Source organism: Pyrus communis, chromosome 8 (assembly GCF_963583255.1).
Source record: "Pyrus communis chromosome 8, drPyrComm1.1, whole genome shotgun sequence".
NCBI classification, from domain to species: domain Eukaryota; kingdom Viridiplantae; phylum Streptophyta; class Magnoliopsida; order Rosales; family Rosaceae; genus Pyrus; species Pyrus communis.
Window position 1 is genome coordinate 2,213,412 of NC_084810.1, and position 20,288 is coordinate 2,233,699.

At 38.0% G+C, this 20,288-nt stretch overlaps 1 protein-coding gene across 1 annotated transcript; it reads right to left on the reverse strand.

The window, feature by feature from the left end:
* Positions 1-14,006: 14,006 nt before the first annotated feature.
* LOC137743470 (type I inositol polyphosphate 5-phosphatase 4-like) lies at positions 14,007-19,159 on the reverse strand. The gene is made up of 14 exons (XM_068483365.1): positions 18,526-19,159; positions 18,355-18,442; positions 17,865-17,933; positions 17,628-17,715; positions 17,381-17,485; positions 16,671-17,289; positions 16,403-16,596; positions 16,162-16,270; positions 15,847-15,995; positions 15,475-15,749; positions 15,302-15,385; positions 14,917-15,009; positions 14,650-14,810; positions 14,007-14,382 (listed from the first exon to the last, which is right to left on the reverse strand). Exons 1-10 carry the CDS (start codon positions 18,553-18,555, stop codon positions 15,524-15,526), a joined length of 1,677 nt encoding a protein of 558 aa, XP_068339466.1. The 5' UTR covers positions 18,556-19,159; the 3' UTR covers positions 14,007-14,382; positions 14,650-14,810; positions 14,917-15,009; positions 15,302-15,385; positions 15,475-15,523.
* Between the last annotated feature and the right edge of the window lie 1,129 nt (positions 19,160-20,288).

Below are 20,288 nucleotides of genomic sequence, written 5' to 3' on the forward strand. Positions count from 1 at the left end.
AGTGACATTTCTCCCAATTCAAGACAAGGTTAGTTTCAACACATCATTTCAAAATTAAGGTCAAATTATCCAAGCAATTATCAAATGAACTCCCAAATACACTGAAATCATCCATGAAAACCTCAATGATTTTTTCAACAAAATCGGAAAATATACTTACCATACACCTTTGGAAAGTGGCCGGTGCGTTGCATAAGCCAAATGGCATGCGACGATAAGCAAATGTTCCAAAGGGACATGTGAATGTGGTCTTCTCTTGATCATTCGGGGCTATCACAATTTGGTTATATCCAGAGTATCCATCAAGAAAACAGTAAAAAGCATGACCGGCTAACCTTTCGAGCATCTGGTCGATGAATGGCAAAGGAAAGTGATCTTTCCTAGTCATGGCATTTAGCTTCCGGTAATCGATACATACTCGCCATCCAGTCTGAATGCGTGTAGGCACGAGCTCATTCTCATCATTCTTGATAACAGTTACTCCGGACTTCTTGGGAACGACTTGAACTGGAGAGACCCAACGGCTATCGGAGATAGGGTAGATCACTCCGCAATCCAAAAGCTTGATTATTTCCTTCTTCACCACTTCCATCATCGGAGGGTTGAGACGGCGTTGAGCCTCTCGAGTTGGTTTAGCACCCTCCTCAAGAAGTATACGGTGCATGCATGTGGTAGGGCTTATTCCTTTAATGTCGGCCAAAGTCCACCCTATGGCCGTTTTGTGCTCTCGCAGCACCCTCACAAGCTTCTCCTCCTCCATTGCCGTGAGACTTGATGAAATGATGACGGGCAATGTTTCGCTTTTTCCCAAAAACACATACTTCAAATGGTCCGGCAACGGCTTAAGTTCAAGCGATGGTGCCTGAACAACAGAAGGTAGCATCTTAGTGGAAACTGAATTTGAAAGTGAGAGTGGAACCTTACCATATTGTTGTGGCAATGACTCAAGGGCTGCCACAACCTCAATTATTTCTTCACTAGAACCCATTGCAAAGAATTCCTCCTCCTTGCCGTGGCCTTGCATTGGCCCAAATCCTTCATTTTTGCGCTCTATAGCCTTAGTGATGGTTGTTTCCAGGGCGTCCTCGTTCAATTCTTCAAGGTATACCTGCGCCAAAGAATCGATAACATCAATGGAAAAACAAGAATGGTCATCAACGGGATATCTCATAGTTTCAGAAATATTAAAATCAATCACTTCCCCATCGAATTCCATTGTCAAGGTGCCTTTGTATACATCAATCTTCGTTCGGGCCGTCTTCATGAATGGCCTACCAAGGAGAATCGGCAAAGATGTAGAATGGGCTGAATCCTCCATGTCTAGGACGTAGAAATCAGCCGGAAAAATTAAATGGTTCACCTGCACAAGCACATCTTCCAAAACTCCTTTTGGATACGCGTTAGAACGATCGGCCAATTGTATAATTACACCATCTTGTTTTAATTCACCCAAATTCATAGATGCATAAATAGAATAAGGCATGACATTTATGGATTCACCTAAATCAAGCATGGCATGTTCAAAACGATTATGTCCAATCACACATGGAATCGTGAAACTACCGGGGTCTTTGCACTTGGTAGGCAGTTTACGTTGCAAAACAGCGGACACATTCTCGCTTACCTTCACTACCTCTTTGTTTGCCCTTCTTCTCTTTGTATTGCATAGGTCCTTGAGGAATTTAGCATACTTTGGAACCTGTTTGATTGCATCGAGAAGCGGTATGTTCACTTGCACCTTCCGGAACGTTTCAAGAATGTCCTTCTCGCTTTCTTCCTTTTTTTCTTGCATGAACCTGCGAGGAAAAGGTACATTGGGCAGATTAGGACGTGAAGTACATGAATTTGAACTTAAATTACCTGATTTGGCCGAGTTAGGGTGATCTGCCTCAGGTTGTGTCGTCTCTTCATCTACTTTCTGGGCAGATTTGGGATTGTTTGGCTTGGTCCCAACTTCTTTTCCACCCCTTAGGGTGATGGCCTTGGCGGATTCGAATCCTCCCTTTGGATTGACTGTGGTTGAGCTAGGAAGCATTCCTTGCTCTCTAATCTGTCCAAGGAACTCAGAAATCTGCCCTATTTGTTTCTTCATATCCGTCATCTCCTTCTCGTTATTTGCTATCCGGTTGTTTTGATTTTGCAACCCCTGCGAAATAGAGGTTAGTAATTGCATAGCTTGATCACTTTCCAAGGACGTACCTGAATGAGATGATGCCGAAGGTTGTTGGGGTTGTTGGGGTTGTTGGGGTGCATACGGCTTGGAATAAAAACCAGGGGGGTTTGGCCTAAATCCTCCTTGTTGGGCAGCTTGTTGTGGCTCCCTCCATTTGAAGTTTGGATGGTCCCTCCATCCGGCATTGTAAGTGTTCGAGTATGGGTTGTTTTGATTTTGTCCTTGGAAACCAATTGCATTGGCAGATTCCCACCCACCATTCTCGATTAGTTGAGGGCACTTGTCGGATGGATGCCCTTGAATTGAGCACACGCCACAAACTTGGTGTTCTTGTGCTTTTGGACCAATCACAACCTGAGAAACAAGAGAAGTAAGATTAGCAAGTTGTGATTGAATTTCAGAAATAGCACTCACCTCATTTACACTTTGTTGTCGTGGGGCTTCCCTTTGGCCCACTCCTTCATATTGTTGAGCGTTGAGCGCTCGGTTGGCTATGAGAATCTTGGCATCCCTTGGTGTTTTGTCCACCAATGCTCCTCCCGCTGATGCATCAAGCATTTGACGTTCGATAGGAAGGAGGCCCTCATAGAAATATTGAAGGAGAAGTTCCTCCTTCATTTGATGTTGAGGACATGAAGCTACAAGGCCCTTGAAGCGCTCATAATAAGCCGGGAATGTCTCACCATGATTCTGTTGAATACCACTAATTTTCTTCCGTAGGAGAATCACTCTCGAAGTAGGGAAGAATTTCTCCAAGAAAGCACGCTTCATACTCTCCCACGAAGTCACAGTTCCCGGGGCTAGTTCGTAGAGCCAATCTTTGGCCTTGTCCATAAGTGAAAATGGAAAGGCCTTCATCTTCAATATACTCCCATCCACATTGACGGGGGTCATGCTCGAACAAACCACCTCGAACTCCTTCAAGTGTTTGTTGGGGTCTTCCATAGACAAGCCATGGAACTTCGAAATATGGTGTAACAAACTGGATTTGAGTTCAAATTCCTCAGTCTTCCCCTCTGCAGCCGTGGGGTATTGGATACAAAGAGGCAATGCATTATCCAAACCCGAGGCCGAAAGCTCCTTGATGGTTCTATTATCTTCTACCATGGCTTGTTCTTCTTCAAAAATCTGATCCGTGGGCTTTTCTTCTACACCTACTTCGTCTTCTTCAAGCCCAGGTTGTGGTGGCTCTTGTTGACTCCTCGTTCTCCTCAAAGTGCGTTCAAAATCACCGTCAAAGTCGGAGATGTTCTCTATAATAGGCCGAGAGCTACGAGTCATACACAGTACCTAAAAAAAAAACAAGGAAACAAACAAACTAAGAATCTGAAATAAGAATGCACGAAAAAAACAAAAAAAATATAAAAATAAAGACAAGGGATTAGCAAAGTTGCTAAATCCCCCGCAACGGCGCCAAAATTTGGTGCGAAATTTACTTGACACTCAAATTAAACCCTCGTTTGACAATTGTAGTAGAATGGATAAGTGAGGGATCGTTCTAGACCGGGGATTAGGAGGGCTTGCTAAAACCTTCTAAATTGACTTAAAAACATAAAAACTAAATTAAAATACTCTTAACAAGACTACTATGACTCAGAATGGCTTTGAAAAACTCAAATTGTCTAAAACAATCAAATTGACTCAAATAGAAGCTAGAACTTGATTTAGACGAATTTGCAAGTGTTTATGACTCCAAAAGCTTAAAGATACAAAAAAATAAAACAAATACGAATGATTAAGACTCAACGAAATATGGGGGAAATGTGTTTGGACGATATTAAATTAAAAAGACAGAATATAATTAAAGGCAAAATGTAAATATGAATGTGATGAAAATATGGATGATGGAATAGCCAAGGGGTTCTTCTCCACACATGTTACACTTGCATACAATATTGATTCTCAGTTGGTCTTTCGATAAGTTGTGAAACTCAATGCTCCAAGTTAATTAGGTCCGCTTAAATTAACTTTCAGATTTCCCTAGATTCGTTGGATTGAATGGAATACGCATTACAACCAAATTATTCTTAATCAAAGTCCCTAACTATGGAATACGCATGATAGAGACATTCAACAAAGATCATTAAGTTCAACGGAAATCATAAACATCGACGAGGCATTCGTTACTATGGAATACGCATGAAACTTATGCCAAGAATTCATTTAACGCGATTGTTTATAAGCAACCTCCACTACTTGTGAATATAAGTTCATAACGATTAGGTGAAATTCACTTATATTCTAGCGTCATGTTTATGCATGAAAATTAAGCGCGCATTCTTAATAAACATTCATAAATAAGTTATCAATCAAACGGTTAAACAAATTGAATCCACAACTTATGAAATTCCAACGAAAGTTAATCAATTCATATTGCAAATATAAACATAGTTTCGAATCACCCCCTAGCTAAAGGGGGGTTTAGTTCCTCATAACTTTGAAATCAAAGAAACACCTAAACATTCCAACAACTAAAACTTGAATTGTATGAACGTTTAGGCACTCTTCTCTTCCATTACAAAACAAAGAAAATTGAATTTAAACATTGAAATCAAAGAAATACCTAAAGATTCCAACAACTCAAACTTGAATTGTATGAACATTTAGGCACTCTTCTCTTCTTCGTTATTATGGCACAAGGTCTAAGGGATGTTGTTGGTGTGTTGAATGGATTGGGGAATTATGGAAATGGATGAGGAAAGATAGAAAATGGAAAGAAACCCACGGCAAGGCTTGGAATTTCAGGATGTGAAGATGGTGTGTGTTTGTGTTGTGGTGTGAGAAATGGAGAGATTTGAATGGGGGATGAATGAATGGATGCAATGGTATTTATAGGAGGAGTGGAGATGTATATGGCTATTTGTTTAAGGTGTTTGTGTGGAGGAATGATGGAAAAACAGCTAGGACAACATGTGAAAGCTGGAAAATAAAAGGGAAAGCTGGAATGTGGAATGGTGCCCACGGCAAAGTGTTGTTTGTTTGATGATGATGCATGTGATGGGTGGGAACAAAGGGGGAAACATGGCACAAGGGTGCTTGAGTGAATGATTGAATGTGCATGTGGATTAAAGAATGAGTGGTGGTGTAATGATGAAGTGAATGCATGTGGAATTGCAAGGAGGAAAGCTGAAATTGTGAAGGGAAGGCACGGCACAAGGTGTTTTGTAAAAGGGAAGATGGTGTGTGAATGCATGTGAAGATGCTAATAAATAATGCATGTAGGGTTAGGAAATAAAATCATAATTTAAAGGGGAATGATTAAAGGGTGTTGAATGAATTAAAGGGTGCATGTGGGTGAATGTGAAGGGAATGCATGTGAAGATGCTAATAAATAATGCATGTAGGGTTAGGAAATAAAAACATAACTTAAAGGGGAATGATTAAAAGGTGTTGAAAGGCTTTGCATGGCTTTGAAGTGATTGTGGATTGGGCTAGGGTTTAAGTACATGAAATGGACCCAAATTGCTCCCCCTTGCATGGCAAGGAATGGTGTTTGTGTTAAGCCCAAGGCAAGGTGAATGTGATTGGGTTAGGGCCATTGTTTTGTGTCTTCAAGTGCATACAAGGCCTTCAAATTCGTCCATCCTCTTGGCTCCATGGATAAGCTATCCAATCCATGCCCAAAAATGCTCCAAATGGCCTTGAAATGCACTTTCTTGCTCCCTAGGCCCTTAGAACCTGAAAACACACAAAAGAAACATAAAGGACTAAAATAACGAGAGAAACATAACGTAAATGCACGAGAACAAGCCATTTAAGTCGCATGAATATGCTCCTATCAACATACAATGTGAATGCTGAAGAAACTAGCTAGGCGCTACACAGGCGGTGGATGGAAGTCATGTTTTTGAGATTGGCATTGCACTTTTCACTTAGCAATGGTTGGTCTTGTACATTTAGATTGTCACATTCAACTTATCGTTAAATTTATTATTTCAGTGTTTTGTTTTTGTGGTTATGGTGGAACTGAAACATCTTATGTAAGACTTCGGAATGCAAGCTGGAACGGAATTTCCGTTTCCTCCATTGGTATTCCGAATCCAAATCCGTAAATTTCCGAATCTGAACATTTCATAAAAAGATTGGATGGTAATTGTATTTATTTTCTTCAATTTACTAAGTTGGATAAGGGATCCATATTGCCTAGTACTCTTATAGCCACCATCCTCCCATCAGGTTTAATTTCTTGTAGAGATTTATGGCCCACTGAAGTTACTCATGGGCTACTATGTTCTAGAGCCCAATTATTGTGGACTTTCAAGTTCAAGTTAATAAGCTCTAGAGACCAATCGAACAATGTGAGGTAATAAGTTCTGGAGCCCAATTATGGATTACGAAAGCGTTTCTATAACACTCATCATGAGATTCCCTTAAGGACGAGGCTCAATAAGTATGTATGAGGATGCATGAAATGAAGTGGTGTACTCGATGTTTAGGTTCGGTTTACGTGAAGTAAATTTGGTTGTCACAAGGAATATATATCCATGTTTTTGTGCACAATGACACTTATAACGAAAATCTTTGAAGGGAAAGACATAAAAGAAAAGTATAAGTATCATGACTAGTAAACTCAAATGTCTAGGTTCAAGTTTACACGCAAGTTTGGTTATCACTAAGTCTATTGACAGATCCACGTTGGGACTCGGAGGCTGGAAAAAACACAAGGCATGTCCTTCAGGGGCCCTTCAAATGTTGATACGAAACCTTGTGTGTCCATTAAGTGTTTGATGAAATGTATGATCAGCATGACTAATCGGCATCACTTGGCAATTGGTAGGGATCTCGACAGAACACAATGCACAACATGTCTTGGCAAAGGACAACCAAAACATTAAATGTTTGATGAAATGTACCGTTAAAAACTTGAAAACAAAATTGTGCTTCCATTTTCATTTTAAAAAAAAAAAAAAAAAAAAACTTCGATTTTTTACACTATTCAATCGCAAAATGATTAGCCACAAAAGTGATTAATTAAACTCGTACCTAAAATCCCAAATCACTTGCAGAATTATCAGAGCCAATTAAAGCGATGAGTGGCGAGTGACGTCTTTCAAATACGAGGTGGAAAATTTTCGAAACACGAGAAGGGTCTGCCAAGACTGCCATGGCTGACTGAAGAAGCTACAGCCTCGATACTTCTGAAGAAAGAGGGTGTGCACGTGGAAGTTAATATATAGAGAATGCCAATTAATTAGTCTTCAAATATGACACTAACGATGATATCACCATCACAAATATTGTAGACAGTGAGTAATTAATCTCTGCCTCTGATGACTAGTGTTGACCGTTGGATCATCGCAAGCCCTCGTGTGCGTCTGACGCACTGAGTCGTCCTCAGCAGCCAGCAGCACTGACGCCTTGTACAACAAGCAATGGACAATGACTTTAATTTCCCCCCAAAACCCTAATTAATAAAAGTTCTTAAGTAACCATGACATCAGTCAAAACGTTGCAGTTTTGTACTTTCTCCGATCATATCATCCTATCTATATCTAGCTTTAGATTTTATTAGCTTTCAGAAGTTATCTCCTGAGACATTGCCACTTCCATGTTTAAGACCAAATCATTCTGTCAATATTTCCAGACAATGAGTAAATGCAGATTAGAGTTTAGGGTTTAGTGCGTCACACACACTTCATTATTCCGAATCGATCCTCTCATTGTGTTTTGGCACTTTGCTGTCTGGATTCTGGAAATTGTTCACAATATTCATCGGTTTTAGGGTTTCTAGGGTTCTTAGGGGTTTTGAAAAGTGGGAAAAGTGGAATTTTTGTTTGTGTGCATTGTAATTATAAATCAATAGTTTGATGATGGCGTGGGATGAGTAGGGTTTTGAGGCCATGACTTTGACTGGGTGGGACTTTGAGAAAAAAACACATGCTGAGAACATGCCCTCGTGCCATCTTCAAGCGTGCGGCAAATATTGTCAGAATTTCTTGGACAAATTCCACGTTTAGAAAATGTTTCATCTAGAAGAGGAGAACACTTGCGTTAGAATTGGAGACCACTTAAGGTGAAAGAAGAACCGGTTATAATATTTATATGGTGAAATATATGATGTAACATTAGTGAGGATCAAAGGAGGACTTTCCTCGCTTCTGGAAAGTAGGATAGTATTGTCGTTTAACAAATTTTGAAACCCATTCAAAAAGGAAAAAGTGAAGAAGTAGCTAGCTAGCATGATTTCTTGTCACTCTTGAATCTGATACTGTTTAAAGTGATACAAATGTGGTTTCAGATAACGGTAGTGATTGGTCATGTGCAACATATATGTGCAAAGTCATCATTTAGATCGTATGTATAAAGGAAGAACCAAAGCTACCTAGGACCACATGACGCAGCTGCAGCATAAGCAAGTAAATGATTGAATGTTGCATTGCATCAGGCATATTGATCATGACAAAACACTGAAATTACAATGATATATATACATCATGGAGGTGCAGAAAATATGTAGTTGGTCATCATGACTACTGTTGCTGCTGCTGCTGCTTATGATGCTTTTAAGATATTTGGATCGAATCGATACATCTATGCTCTAATAGATTATAGTTAATTTGAATAGGGTAACGATTTTGACCATCCGTTTTCAAAGGACTTAAAAATTAACGTGATAACTATTTTCGGTTTTAATGAATAGGTTCTCTACTTACATCAACTAGCATATGATGGCGGTCATGTATCGCCCTTCAGGACATCTATCTTTGAAGGAGGTAGGGAGGTTCGACTTAACTTGTTCCCGATAGGGTACTACAAAAGAGGATTGAATTCGGGTTATCAAGAAGCATGATTGATTCTCCCTGAATCGATGTCCAGTCAATTGATAAGAACTGTAAATTCGTCGACAATATATCTAAGTACGTAGTCGGTTCATATATCCATTAGCGTAACACTTTTGTGAATGTGCCTATGTGGGATTAAATGATTTATATCCATTCAACTTATAACATGTCTTAAATTTGTAATGCTACAGCGTCTTAAATTCTTATGACGCGCCGATTCTTCTTATACAGATAAGTTAATTGTAATTGGTTTATAGTAAATTAGTTTACTGAATCTGTAACCTAATGTTTTGTTGTTGTGATTTTAGAATATCTCTTAAATCAATCTCACTCATTCGACTTCGTTACCTTATTAGACGCAAGACGTGAGGCTTGGAGACAAAATTTCGAGACTAATGTTCGGGTCATGGACAATTGGTAACTGGACATGGGATACCAAAATCCAACACAAAACAAAAGTGTTTAATCAACTCGACCTTTTAATCCAATGTTACGCCAAACATCGTATGTTGTTAGGATGCAAAGACAGAGATCAGTACGCAGGATAGTCGTGTAGGAAGGTGAACCCTTCCTTCACTTTTTCCCTTTAGGCTTCTTCAAAATTTGTCTAGGGTTTTGCGGTGTCTTAGACGACTCTGTGTCCTTTTAAAAGCAAGATAATTTGGTTTGCTTCATAAAACAGAAACCAAATGTGTCGCCCCCTTACCCCACTTGGATTTTCTGCCTCCCCTCTTTACTATTAATCACTTCTACAAAAGCTTATTAGGTTAAGCTTGGTGAGAAAATTCTCACACATAGACTTATTCAAGTTAGCTAGAATAGTATGCTCCTAGCTGTCCTAAATTTGAATAGTTCTCGGTGTAGTTTAGATCAATTTACAAGCCTTTTTGCCAAACTGTTTAACTAACTGCAAGTAAGCACCAAATTCACTAATTCGGATTAATACAAAAGCAGAAATCCTGGCCAGAACTGAGAAACAGGAAGCAAAGCTTTGATCAAAGTAAATTCCTTGCTCCACTGACCGTGTACTGCATTGCTTATGCGTGCAGCCTGTGCTCAACTTTGTCTTCGAAGTTATGAATTCATCGAGATTTGTGCAACACTTCGACTTTGCTGTTTCTTTTCTTTCTTTTGATATGAATGAAATGAGCCCTCTGTAGATGTACAAATTACAGTCATCTCTACTACAGTAGCATACAGTGATGGGCTACACATGCGCCAATATTTCTTTAGACAAAAGAACACTGCTCGACTCATTTCCGCAAAGGTACAAAAGAGCATTGCATGCAGCACACATATATAGAAATAACTCGTCAAATGTATTAAAAGAAATGTTTATATGTGTTAAGCTGTATATTACAAGTACGGAACTCATTCCCATGAAAGACACCAAGTATTCTCCGACTCATGTTTCATGATAAAAAAACATCCAACTCATAATTCCAACAGAAGAATGGTGGATTTGAGAAATTTCACAATATTCTACCATTCATATATCTAGCTCTTTCTATTAAAATACTCATGTTATCATTTACTCATTCGATTTCTCAATCGATTCTTCAAAAACTTTATAACAAAAATGCTATTTCAACGTTAGAAGTACTGCTAACTAGAAAAGTTGATGCTAATGTTACAAACAAGTAAGCTAGTGAAATATTTTGTTATTGTCACAAGCATGTACATTTTTTTCCCCCACAAAACTGTGTCGAGCATCCGTTTCGACTCGGCCCGGTGACTCTGTCCTTGCATATATAACTTCAAACTTATGAAATACATATGAGTGTACGTAATATTTATTATTTTTGCACTTACTTTTAAAAATTGATGTAGAACAGCTGCGAGAAAGAAAAGAAAAAAGTGAAAAGGAATCATAACAGGAAGCAGGGAATCTCCGTAACTTGAATGATGTGTCCAGGTCGACAAATCCTGTGGGGCTCTCAGTTGCCACATGGGCAGAATTTGTAGGCCACATTTTTGTCACTTCGACCAATTTCCTTTTACATTCCCCACTCCAGCTTACTGCCACGTGTAAACGGACCCCGTCACCGCCAGCAGCACGTACCGTACATCAAACTGGAAATTTCACTTCATCCATCAATTCTCTTCTACATTGCTCATTTCAGCTTACTTCACGTTCACGTACAATTTAACTAAGATATTAACAAATTTCTGCAGAATGATTAAAATAATTTATGATGGACAAACTCATGAACCAAAGTGAAGAGTTATATCAATCTCATGACCATTTTAGCTAAAAAGGTTTAGTTTGACAAAAGTACTCTTTAAAATGTGGTTGCTCACGTGACAATTTAACGATGGTGTTGACGGATTTTTCACAGAATGATCAAAATGATTTACGATGGACAAACACATAGACCGCTTCTATTGATTTTCAATTTGAAAGATCAAAATGAGAAGTTATACCAATCCCATATACTATTTTGGCTAAAAAGCTTAACCACTTGGCATGTCAAACACTCTCACAAACTGTCGTTCCTAAGTTTTCTAAAACATTTTAGTTCTCCTAAATTGTAAGATATGCCAATTCTTCCGTCAAATTGAAGATTATTTTCATCCGTTTTAATGGTGGAAAACTAACAAAAAGTATGATGAATTTGAAACATGAGGATAAGTTCCAAAACCAAACGGACTGTGGTGCACGCGCACATTGAGCGAGTGAGATAAGAAAGGAAAGTAGGTTCAGTGGAGCACGGAAAACCCAATGAGACGGCGACGGGTCTTGGTGTTGGGAACAAGGGCCGTTTTCATGCGCGCGGATTTCAGTTAAACTTTAACCTTTTTCACCTTTCGGTAAAAACCGACCAGACTTCCAACACTGTAACAAAGTTTTATATGGAAAAATAAAGAAATTTTTTATTGTAATTGGAACACGAGTGTTACATCATGTTATTATATAAATAATAGAAAATTTAATTTTTTAAGTTATTAATTTTTTATCACATATATCCTACTATTTGTATAATAATATATGTACCACCTCATATTCTGACCACATTAAAAAATCTCTCGAAAAAATGACACCTTCTAGCAGTATTATTGGTCACTACAATTAATTAATATTTTTTTCTTCTTTTATTTGGGAATGTACAAGCACCTATTATTTTATTTCTTTCTTGAAGTTCGTATATTTATTTAAGAGTTTGATTTTCCAACTTTTTCAGTGAGTGTCTGTCATCCCATGCTATGAAATTAACATAAAAAAATAAAGTTTTAAATTTGAATAACTACTCAATCTTTACCATAATCTTAAATTCGTCATAACTTTTTAGAACATTTTAAATAATTACTTTAAATTTTGAAAACTAGACATCTATTAGGTTCATTATCGGTAAACGATGACGTAAACAAATATTAAGCTTGTGTTAACTCTCAAGTCATCTATAAAAATCTGAATTTCCAAAATGACATTATTTAGCTAAGCAAATTTATGGTTTAACTTAGCTAAAATTGATCAATTTGAGAAATTAGAACTCCAAAGGCGTCGATTAGTGAAACCCAACTTTAGTGTTTGTCCACCTCATCATTTAATGCTAGTAGCGTCATCATTTAATGCTGGTAAAGTCCCTAGTGACTTACCAAATGTCTAATTTTCAAAACGTTAGGTAGTTATTTAGAATGTTTTAAAAGGTTGAGACTAATTTTGAATTACCCTAAAAGATTAGGTAGTTTTTTGTACTTAACCTTAAAAAAATACTCGTAGTTGTTTAAATTAACCGCATTTAAATTTACAAACGACATATTGTCAATCAGATAGACTATATATTTGTATTGTACAGAAAATGCAATTAAACGCATTATAAAAGGAATTTGTTTTCGACTCGAAATAAATTGGATAGGGTGAGTAAAAGTTTTAGCTCAAATGATATTGAATGAGATTTGGCTTTTTTTTTTTTTTTTTTTTTTTTTTTTTTTTTTTTTTGGTTTGATGGAATTTAAATTGTATTTTGAAAACGTGTACGTACTAAAAATGGGTTGTTGTTGGTCAATAAATTGCACCCATCTCTGCAGACACAGGTCTGAAATCTGATCTACCAGAGTCTACAACAAGTACATTTACTTCCCACTTTTCTTTGTCTTGGCACTTCAAGTTGCGAAGAGATATTAAAGTGTGTTGGAATACAATTCGGTATACTAAGTATCATAATATAAGTGGTTGAATATTTGAAATTTTTTTTTAAAGGAAAATTAATGAAAATGATTTAAAAACTTTGAGTTTTAACGAAAAAGACAAAATGGTGTTGTGAGTAAATAGCAACAGGATTGACTTTTTAGAGCAAAAATGTGATTTTTTCGTTAAAGTGAACAGTACCAGGAGTTTTTCGTTAAAACTCTCAATTTTTAAACTATTTGTATTATGACACTTAGTATATTGGGCCATGTTTCCAACACAACCCAAGACGCATAGATGAAAACCTAACACCATATACACTAGGATATTGGACCACATGCAAAAGATAATTCATAAGCATACAAAACACAATTTGATACACGTGACTTCTCACATAGAACGAGCGAACTATGTTCTAAGTTTGTTTGAGAAAATGTAAGTTGTTTTTGTTCTCATGGGGGTACAATTGGAATTTGAACATAATGACCAGCTGAAGGACAACAACTTACATGAAAGGTGTACATCATCCTTGTGATGTCTCGTTTCAATGATATAACGTTATGTGAAGATAAACTTATACATATAATTATATGATTAACAAGAAATGTCAATGTGACAGTATTTCCGTGCTATAGAGAAGACTTTTGAGAAGATTGTTGTAGGTTAGGGAAACCCACGTTCTATAGGGTTGCCCTCACGAATCAATTTGTTTTTTCCTATTCTGGTACAACCATAAGACCCAAAGATTGGTGAAAAAAAGAGCAAAAAGTAAAAATTATTTGTTTATTTGCGTAGGCAAAATCATTAGAAGCAAGCAACAGAAAAAAGAAATTTTAAATCAATCAGCAGACCTTCAACTTCTCCCATTTTATTCACCAGTAATGAGTATCCATCCCATCTTGTCACATCTCACCACTTTTTTCTGTACCCAATGCGACAAAATAAAATAAAATAATTATTTTCACTTATGGGTAACGAACTAGTTCTAAGTTTCTAACACAATTATGTTTAAGATTCATTATTATAAAGACTTGACGTGAAAAATGAAGTACAGACTGTCAACTATCCAAACTTAATAAACTTATTCAGACGGAATTCTTTGTTCTTCATACAAATACTTCACTTTTCAATAAAAAATAAAATAAAGCTAAGCTTGACACTAATGATTTTCTCCTCTACTTTTTTTTTACACTGAAAACTTCAATGATTTTATCTTATTTTTTTATTAAAAAATAATTAGTCAACAGATTAGACGTCAAACGAACTTGGTGGCGCCGCCAAACCCGGGTCAGCTCATCCTGCAAAAAGAAAATCAAGAAGGTAGTTAGTTATGATTCTTATGAATGTTTCAAGCTCTTTTTAAGAGATAAATTTGCTTATACCAAAAATGTTACTGTAGTAGTATTTTAAGTCAATCACGCACTACTATGCCTATTTATTAACTTTCAACATAAAACTTTTTGATTAGTTTGGAATACTGCTGCAATGACATTTCCGTTATGATTAATTTCCAACCCAAACAATTCAATAAAGTCAAAAGCAACATTCAATTTCCATAATCTTACCTGATTACCAAGATCACTCAAGATCACTCAAATCCACCAAGCCAGAAACTTCCAAATTTGCCAATTGGGAAATTTGGGGATGAAAAGAACTAAAACCTGTAAACGTGTGGGGTTACTTAGAAGGTGTCAACAAATTCACCCAAAATTTGTACCTGCCTGCTCTGTGTGTGTGTGTGATGAGGAAAAGTATGGGGAGAATTAGACAAAGAAGAATGTAGGAAATTGCAGCCAAAAACTGTGAAAAGGGAAAGAAAGTGAGAGGCCAACCTTCTTCTGGACTGTGGGCAAAACAGTCTGTCTTTATCACCATCAGCAATTGCTTTGTGCCCACTTGCAATTTGGGGACCAGAAGATCTTCAACTGATAAGAAGCAAGAACAAGACAAAGAGATCTTCTCAGCAATACAACTTTAATCGGGAAAGAAGACACGTTTTATGCCCATGCTTTCGAAAAAAATATGCGCAGTACATGTTCGATATTTTCATGCATGATTAGGAAGTCAACTGGAGATTACTGGAAGCGTTATTGGCATAAAGATTCGATCTTTTTCATGACAATGACATTTTTTGTGCGGTAAAGAAAACCCTTTGCTCGTGTTATCGGAAATAATGCTGAGGGATTGTTTAAAATGAGGGAAGATGGTGAAAAGTACCTGAATGATTGAGGAGGTGAAATGGGGTTGGAATTCCGGATAATTTTGTGTTTCGGTTATGGTGTTTTGTAATCGTAGGAATTCCTGTTTACAGACTGTGAACGTTAGATTCAATTATAAACTATAAAGTGAACTCTAAAAATACGTAAGTAAACCGGATCATAGGATATTACCTGATGTAACAGTGCAGTAAATTCTGCTTCAGAAGGGACAGGCCACCCTTCAATAGAAATTGAGGCCGGTGTATGCATGGGAGTGTGGCAACAGCTCCTCTACCTCGATTCTGGAACTGGAACAACTCATACTTTTCTTGATTCGGCTACGGTTAATAGACTCAACCTCTGCCAGAAATACACCGTAGACTGGCCTATGATCTGAGAATCTTGACTCCCCACGAACATAAGACAGTTGCTGGAGGCCTCTTCCGTACCATAATATACGATCGCACCTTCACATGCATAAAGTATGTTTAGATATTCATATAATCTAAAAAACTAAATGATTTCCTCTCGAAAATTTTTCTACAAGAGATTTGTTGTTAGTACCATGCTGGAGTTCTTCGCTTCTCCTTGGTGTGCCTATCATCGCCTGCATACCGATCTGAATTATTTAGATACTTGTATGTAGGAGGGAAATATATCCTCCCTTCATTCCATCCCTCAAAGACGCGTCCTCTTAGTTGCTCTATTCGTAGCTGATAGTATAATCCATCAAAATTTCAGATACAAGCCATTCTAAAGCAAGTCAAAAAAGACCACAACTCTTTTTTTCTTTCCTTTTCTTTTTGGTCCCATGGGGGAACACGAGATTAACACATTTGAAAGAAAAGCACAGTGCTTGTAGTGGAATAGGTTGCATACCTGGTCATTCTCTAACAATGCCCTCCAGTTGCGCATCTCAACAAGAGCTTTTGCAGAGCGGTAAGAAAGGGCAATGCGATAATTCAAATCCCCAAGCCAGATAATTCGACTGCACAAGGAAACTTCGTTTTAAAATTTTCTCCAAGGCTAGTTTCTTAGAAATTTTAAACTTCAAAGAGAAAGAAGGGAAAAACTTAGATAAGCAGATAATTAGAGAAATTCAACAAACACAGGGGCTTACTCGTGGTCTAGTATAGTCTGAGGAGAGTTTTCATCTCCCATGCCATTAACCCGAGGAAACCTTGTCTTCCTAAGGATCTCCATGACATCGGAATTTCTACGAAGTTCATCTCCTTCCTTTTGCCCAGAGGTGAGATGAGTACAGATGAAGCAAAAACTTGTTTGATGCAAAGACATGCTAATGGAAATTGAACCCTGGAAAACTCAAGACAATAAGATTGCTGCATCTCCTGGAAGTACGAAATACATTTCATAAGAAAAATGTGTACCTTATTTCCGAGATAGCCCATTAATCCTCTTCCAACACAAGACACTTTCAAATTGCGAACATCATGTCGAAGATCACTTTTTACCCACACTGTCAAAAATATACCAACCATTTGCTTGCTGGCAACCAAGCAGTATCTCGAGTGGCCTAGCTGTCTATCTCTATCCTCCATTGAGAAAGACCCACTGTTGGACATTGGTGAATAATGTGTCACAACAGGTGAATCACCAGGTACATTCTCATCATCAGAGGAACCCCATCTGTAATTGGGATCATAATCACTTGATATGTGCCCAAACATAACCCGATCACAAACACTGAATCGCCTATCAAGTCTGGGTTGCGGCATTGACATGTCATTGTCCATTCTCATGCTGCGGCTCAAGGATTGAAAGGACCTGCGATGAAAGAAAGAGGAGGCCTTCTCCCTTGCCGATCCCTCAAAGTCCGCATCTAATTCTACAATTGGATCAGTTACTGGCGAAGGTGTATGGAAAGCCCCGCTTGTTCCAGGAAGATTATTTAGAGTCTTCCTTATAAGAGCTAACCACTTTTTAGCTGGCGCGATGTCTTCCGCGCCTAAAACATTGCCGGCATTCAAAGGAACTATTTCTTGGAACCTGGAAACCAAAGGGATGGATGAGGATTCTATTACCAAACAAAAACGTTGCACAGATTAGAGAGAACATATCTAGATATGCAAGAACCTACCCAAGAACATAAATATCAGCAGGTGGAGAGGTATGAAGCCAATCTTCGAGATTCAAACAACTCGGAGGAGATTTTCCAGCCACATTCCATGTAGCTACAAAGATCCTGTGCCCACATTGAACACCATAAATCTCACATACAAGAGAAGGCTCTTACCCCGAAAATTTCGGTTTAAACCTTTTCATCCACAAAGAAGAAGTGCTTAATTACAACTAATTTACAAGACAATGCTGGTTTCATTTCATACCTGTAATTATGTACATCTGTAACCTGTGATGCTTCCATATCAATCTTACCCCGCCGGATTCTATCCGAATGCCTCTTGCTCAATCTTTCTGTGGATTTAGTTGGGGTTTAAGAGGTGATTAGTCAAAGATTAAAGAATTGGCCAGAAAATTAGGAGACTCTAAACAGAAAGCATGATTATCTTTTTATGCTAAGAATGTTGTGGTCCAAAGCAAAAACTGAATAATTAGAACTGAACCTGTTTTGCTTTTCTTGATTGTGCATGCCTCCCTCTCTGAATGGTTGTTCCTCCACTCTCCATCAACACCTGAAAAAGATAACCCCATAAAGTTGTTAAAGCTGAGCTTTTTCCACTGTTGATACATTCAAATGATTCAAAAACCACCACAAGAAAACAAAACAAAACAATAAGAACATTTTTCAAGTTACAAAATAAATGAAGAAAATAATAATATTAATAATAATTAAAAGAAATTGCTGCAGAAAAGAGGAAGAAAACAAATGGAAGATCTTGAAGCTGCAGGGTCCATTAAAATCTGAAATTTTCTCTACCCAAAATTGCAGTGATGCAGATTAGAGCATTGCAGGAGTGTTCAGAGCAAAGAAGAATCTAAAAATGCAGAGAAATCCCTTTTTTTTATTTTATCTTGATGTAAAATCCAAGGTTCCCAAATCAGAAATCCCAAACTCTTATAAAATCCAAATCAATGCATGTATGTGACAATAACCTCCGTAAACGGCGTCGTCTGCATCGAAGTCCTCGGCTTTGCTCTTGATGTTGAACCATTTTTTGACCAGTGTCTTGGGCCATGAAAGCTTCAGAAATTAGCTCAAAAAAGTCAGCAATCTCAGAACCAAAATGCAGAAGAAATTGGAAAAGTGGTGGCATTTTATCGAACCTTGCTTTTCTTGGAATTCTCATCTCTCATTGTTTCACCGCTTCATAAATGGATGTCTGTAATGCGGATGGAGAAAGAAGAAGAAGGCCAACAAAATTAAACCCCAAGAAGAAGAAAAAGAACCCAGAAAAATGGGCTCAAAAGCTCTGGTTTTTTGCAGGGAAACAATGGGAAAAGCTCAGTGAGTTGGTTAGGAGAAGAAAAGAACAAAAATGGGTAGTGGGAAAAGCCCCTTGTTTCTCAATCAATGAAGAGAACCCAAATGGGCATTTTATTTTCCCGGCTTCCAAATAGAAAGTTAAAATCCGAAATATCCAACTGGGTACTTTCCTCTTGCACTTCTCTTCTGTGTTTGGCAGGAGAAAAAACAGAGGTACTTTCCTCTTGCACTTCTCTTCTGTGTTTGGCAGGAGAAAAAACAGAGGAAACTCGAAGGGGAAGAAACAGGAGGAGGACACAGCCCTCTAAGTATAAATCAAGACAAAGAGAGAGAGAGAGAGTGAAAGTGTGGGAGTTGTCTGTGAGAAAAACCTCGTTATGGGTACAGAGCAAAGTATCGAATTTTGAAGAGAGAATAAAGTGGAGTGGTATAAGAGTGAGAGGAAGGAGAGGGGAGACAGAGAGAGAGAGAGAGAGAGAGAGAGGAGTGAGCTTGGCTCTGTGTGTCGAGAGGCTTTTTACCCCAAAGTCCAAGGCCGACCCAGCCCTTTGCTTGGGAATTGGGGAGAATGGGCACTCGGGCTGTGGCTTTGGATTATATTTGGTCACCCACTCACACCCAACTTCCCACACTGCCCCTGCCAAGCTTTCTCTCTCTAAATTCTGCCCCCTCTCTCTCTAAGTTAGGTTTGATCTAAAACCCAAGCAGTCAAAGAACCCAACAAAAGAAATCGATAAAAGAGATTAATGCATTTGGGAGTTTGTTACAATACGTAGTACTGACTGATCTCTTTGATTTTGAAATAAGAAGGCAGGTTAACAATAACTTAGTTCGAATTTGTTTTTTACGATAATCGAATTTAAGAACTCTTACTTACAAATAGTACGAAATATCACTAGAACGTAAATTTAAGTAACACTTGACTTCTTGCGAACTTTATAATACGTGATTGTGTTTGCACAATTGGTAGGAATGTTTGGAGGGCTTTTTTTGTATAGGTCAAGAATGTTGACCCCAATGTGGTGTGCTTGCTTTGAGACATTCATAGCCATAGATTTTTATAGGGTTTCATAGAGGGTGTATTTTTGTATAAGAAAAATGGGGTTTCTTCTCCAATGGAAGTTCATTGCTGAGGTGTGGGAGATTGGAAGAATGTTTGTGGTCCAACTTAAGAAGCAATTGCATGCAAATATCTCCTCAAAACCTTCAATGGTTTGCTTTTTAGTTGAACACTAGGTTACATTGCTATGCAAAATTGAGGCCCTTTTGACTCCATCAAGACTTGTGTCCATGAGAACCAAGGCATTTGTCCCAGTTTTGGGGGTATCAGTTTGGATAATTTCAACTTGCTAATATGCAAGCTCACATTTCGTATATTTTGGATGAATGTAAAGTTTGTGTCTTGAAAAATGCCCCCTTCATAAAAACACTTGCTTATGCAAATATTGAACGTTAGATTTGTATTTTTTGGGGGATGCAAGACCTCAGTCTATCTCCTCGTGTGATGTCTCGTTTAAGAAGAGAGATATGGTATATGATATATCAGGGGCGGAGGGTGGTGATGCCTTGGGGGACGTGTGCCCCCTCTCACTCATTTTTTGGT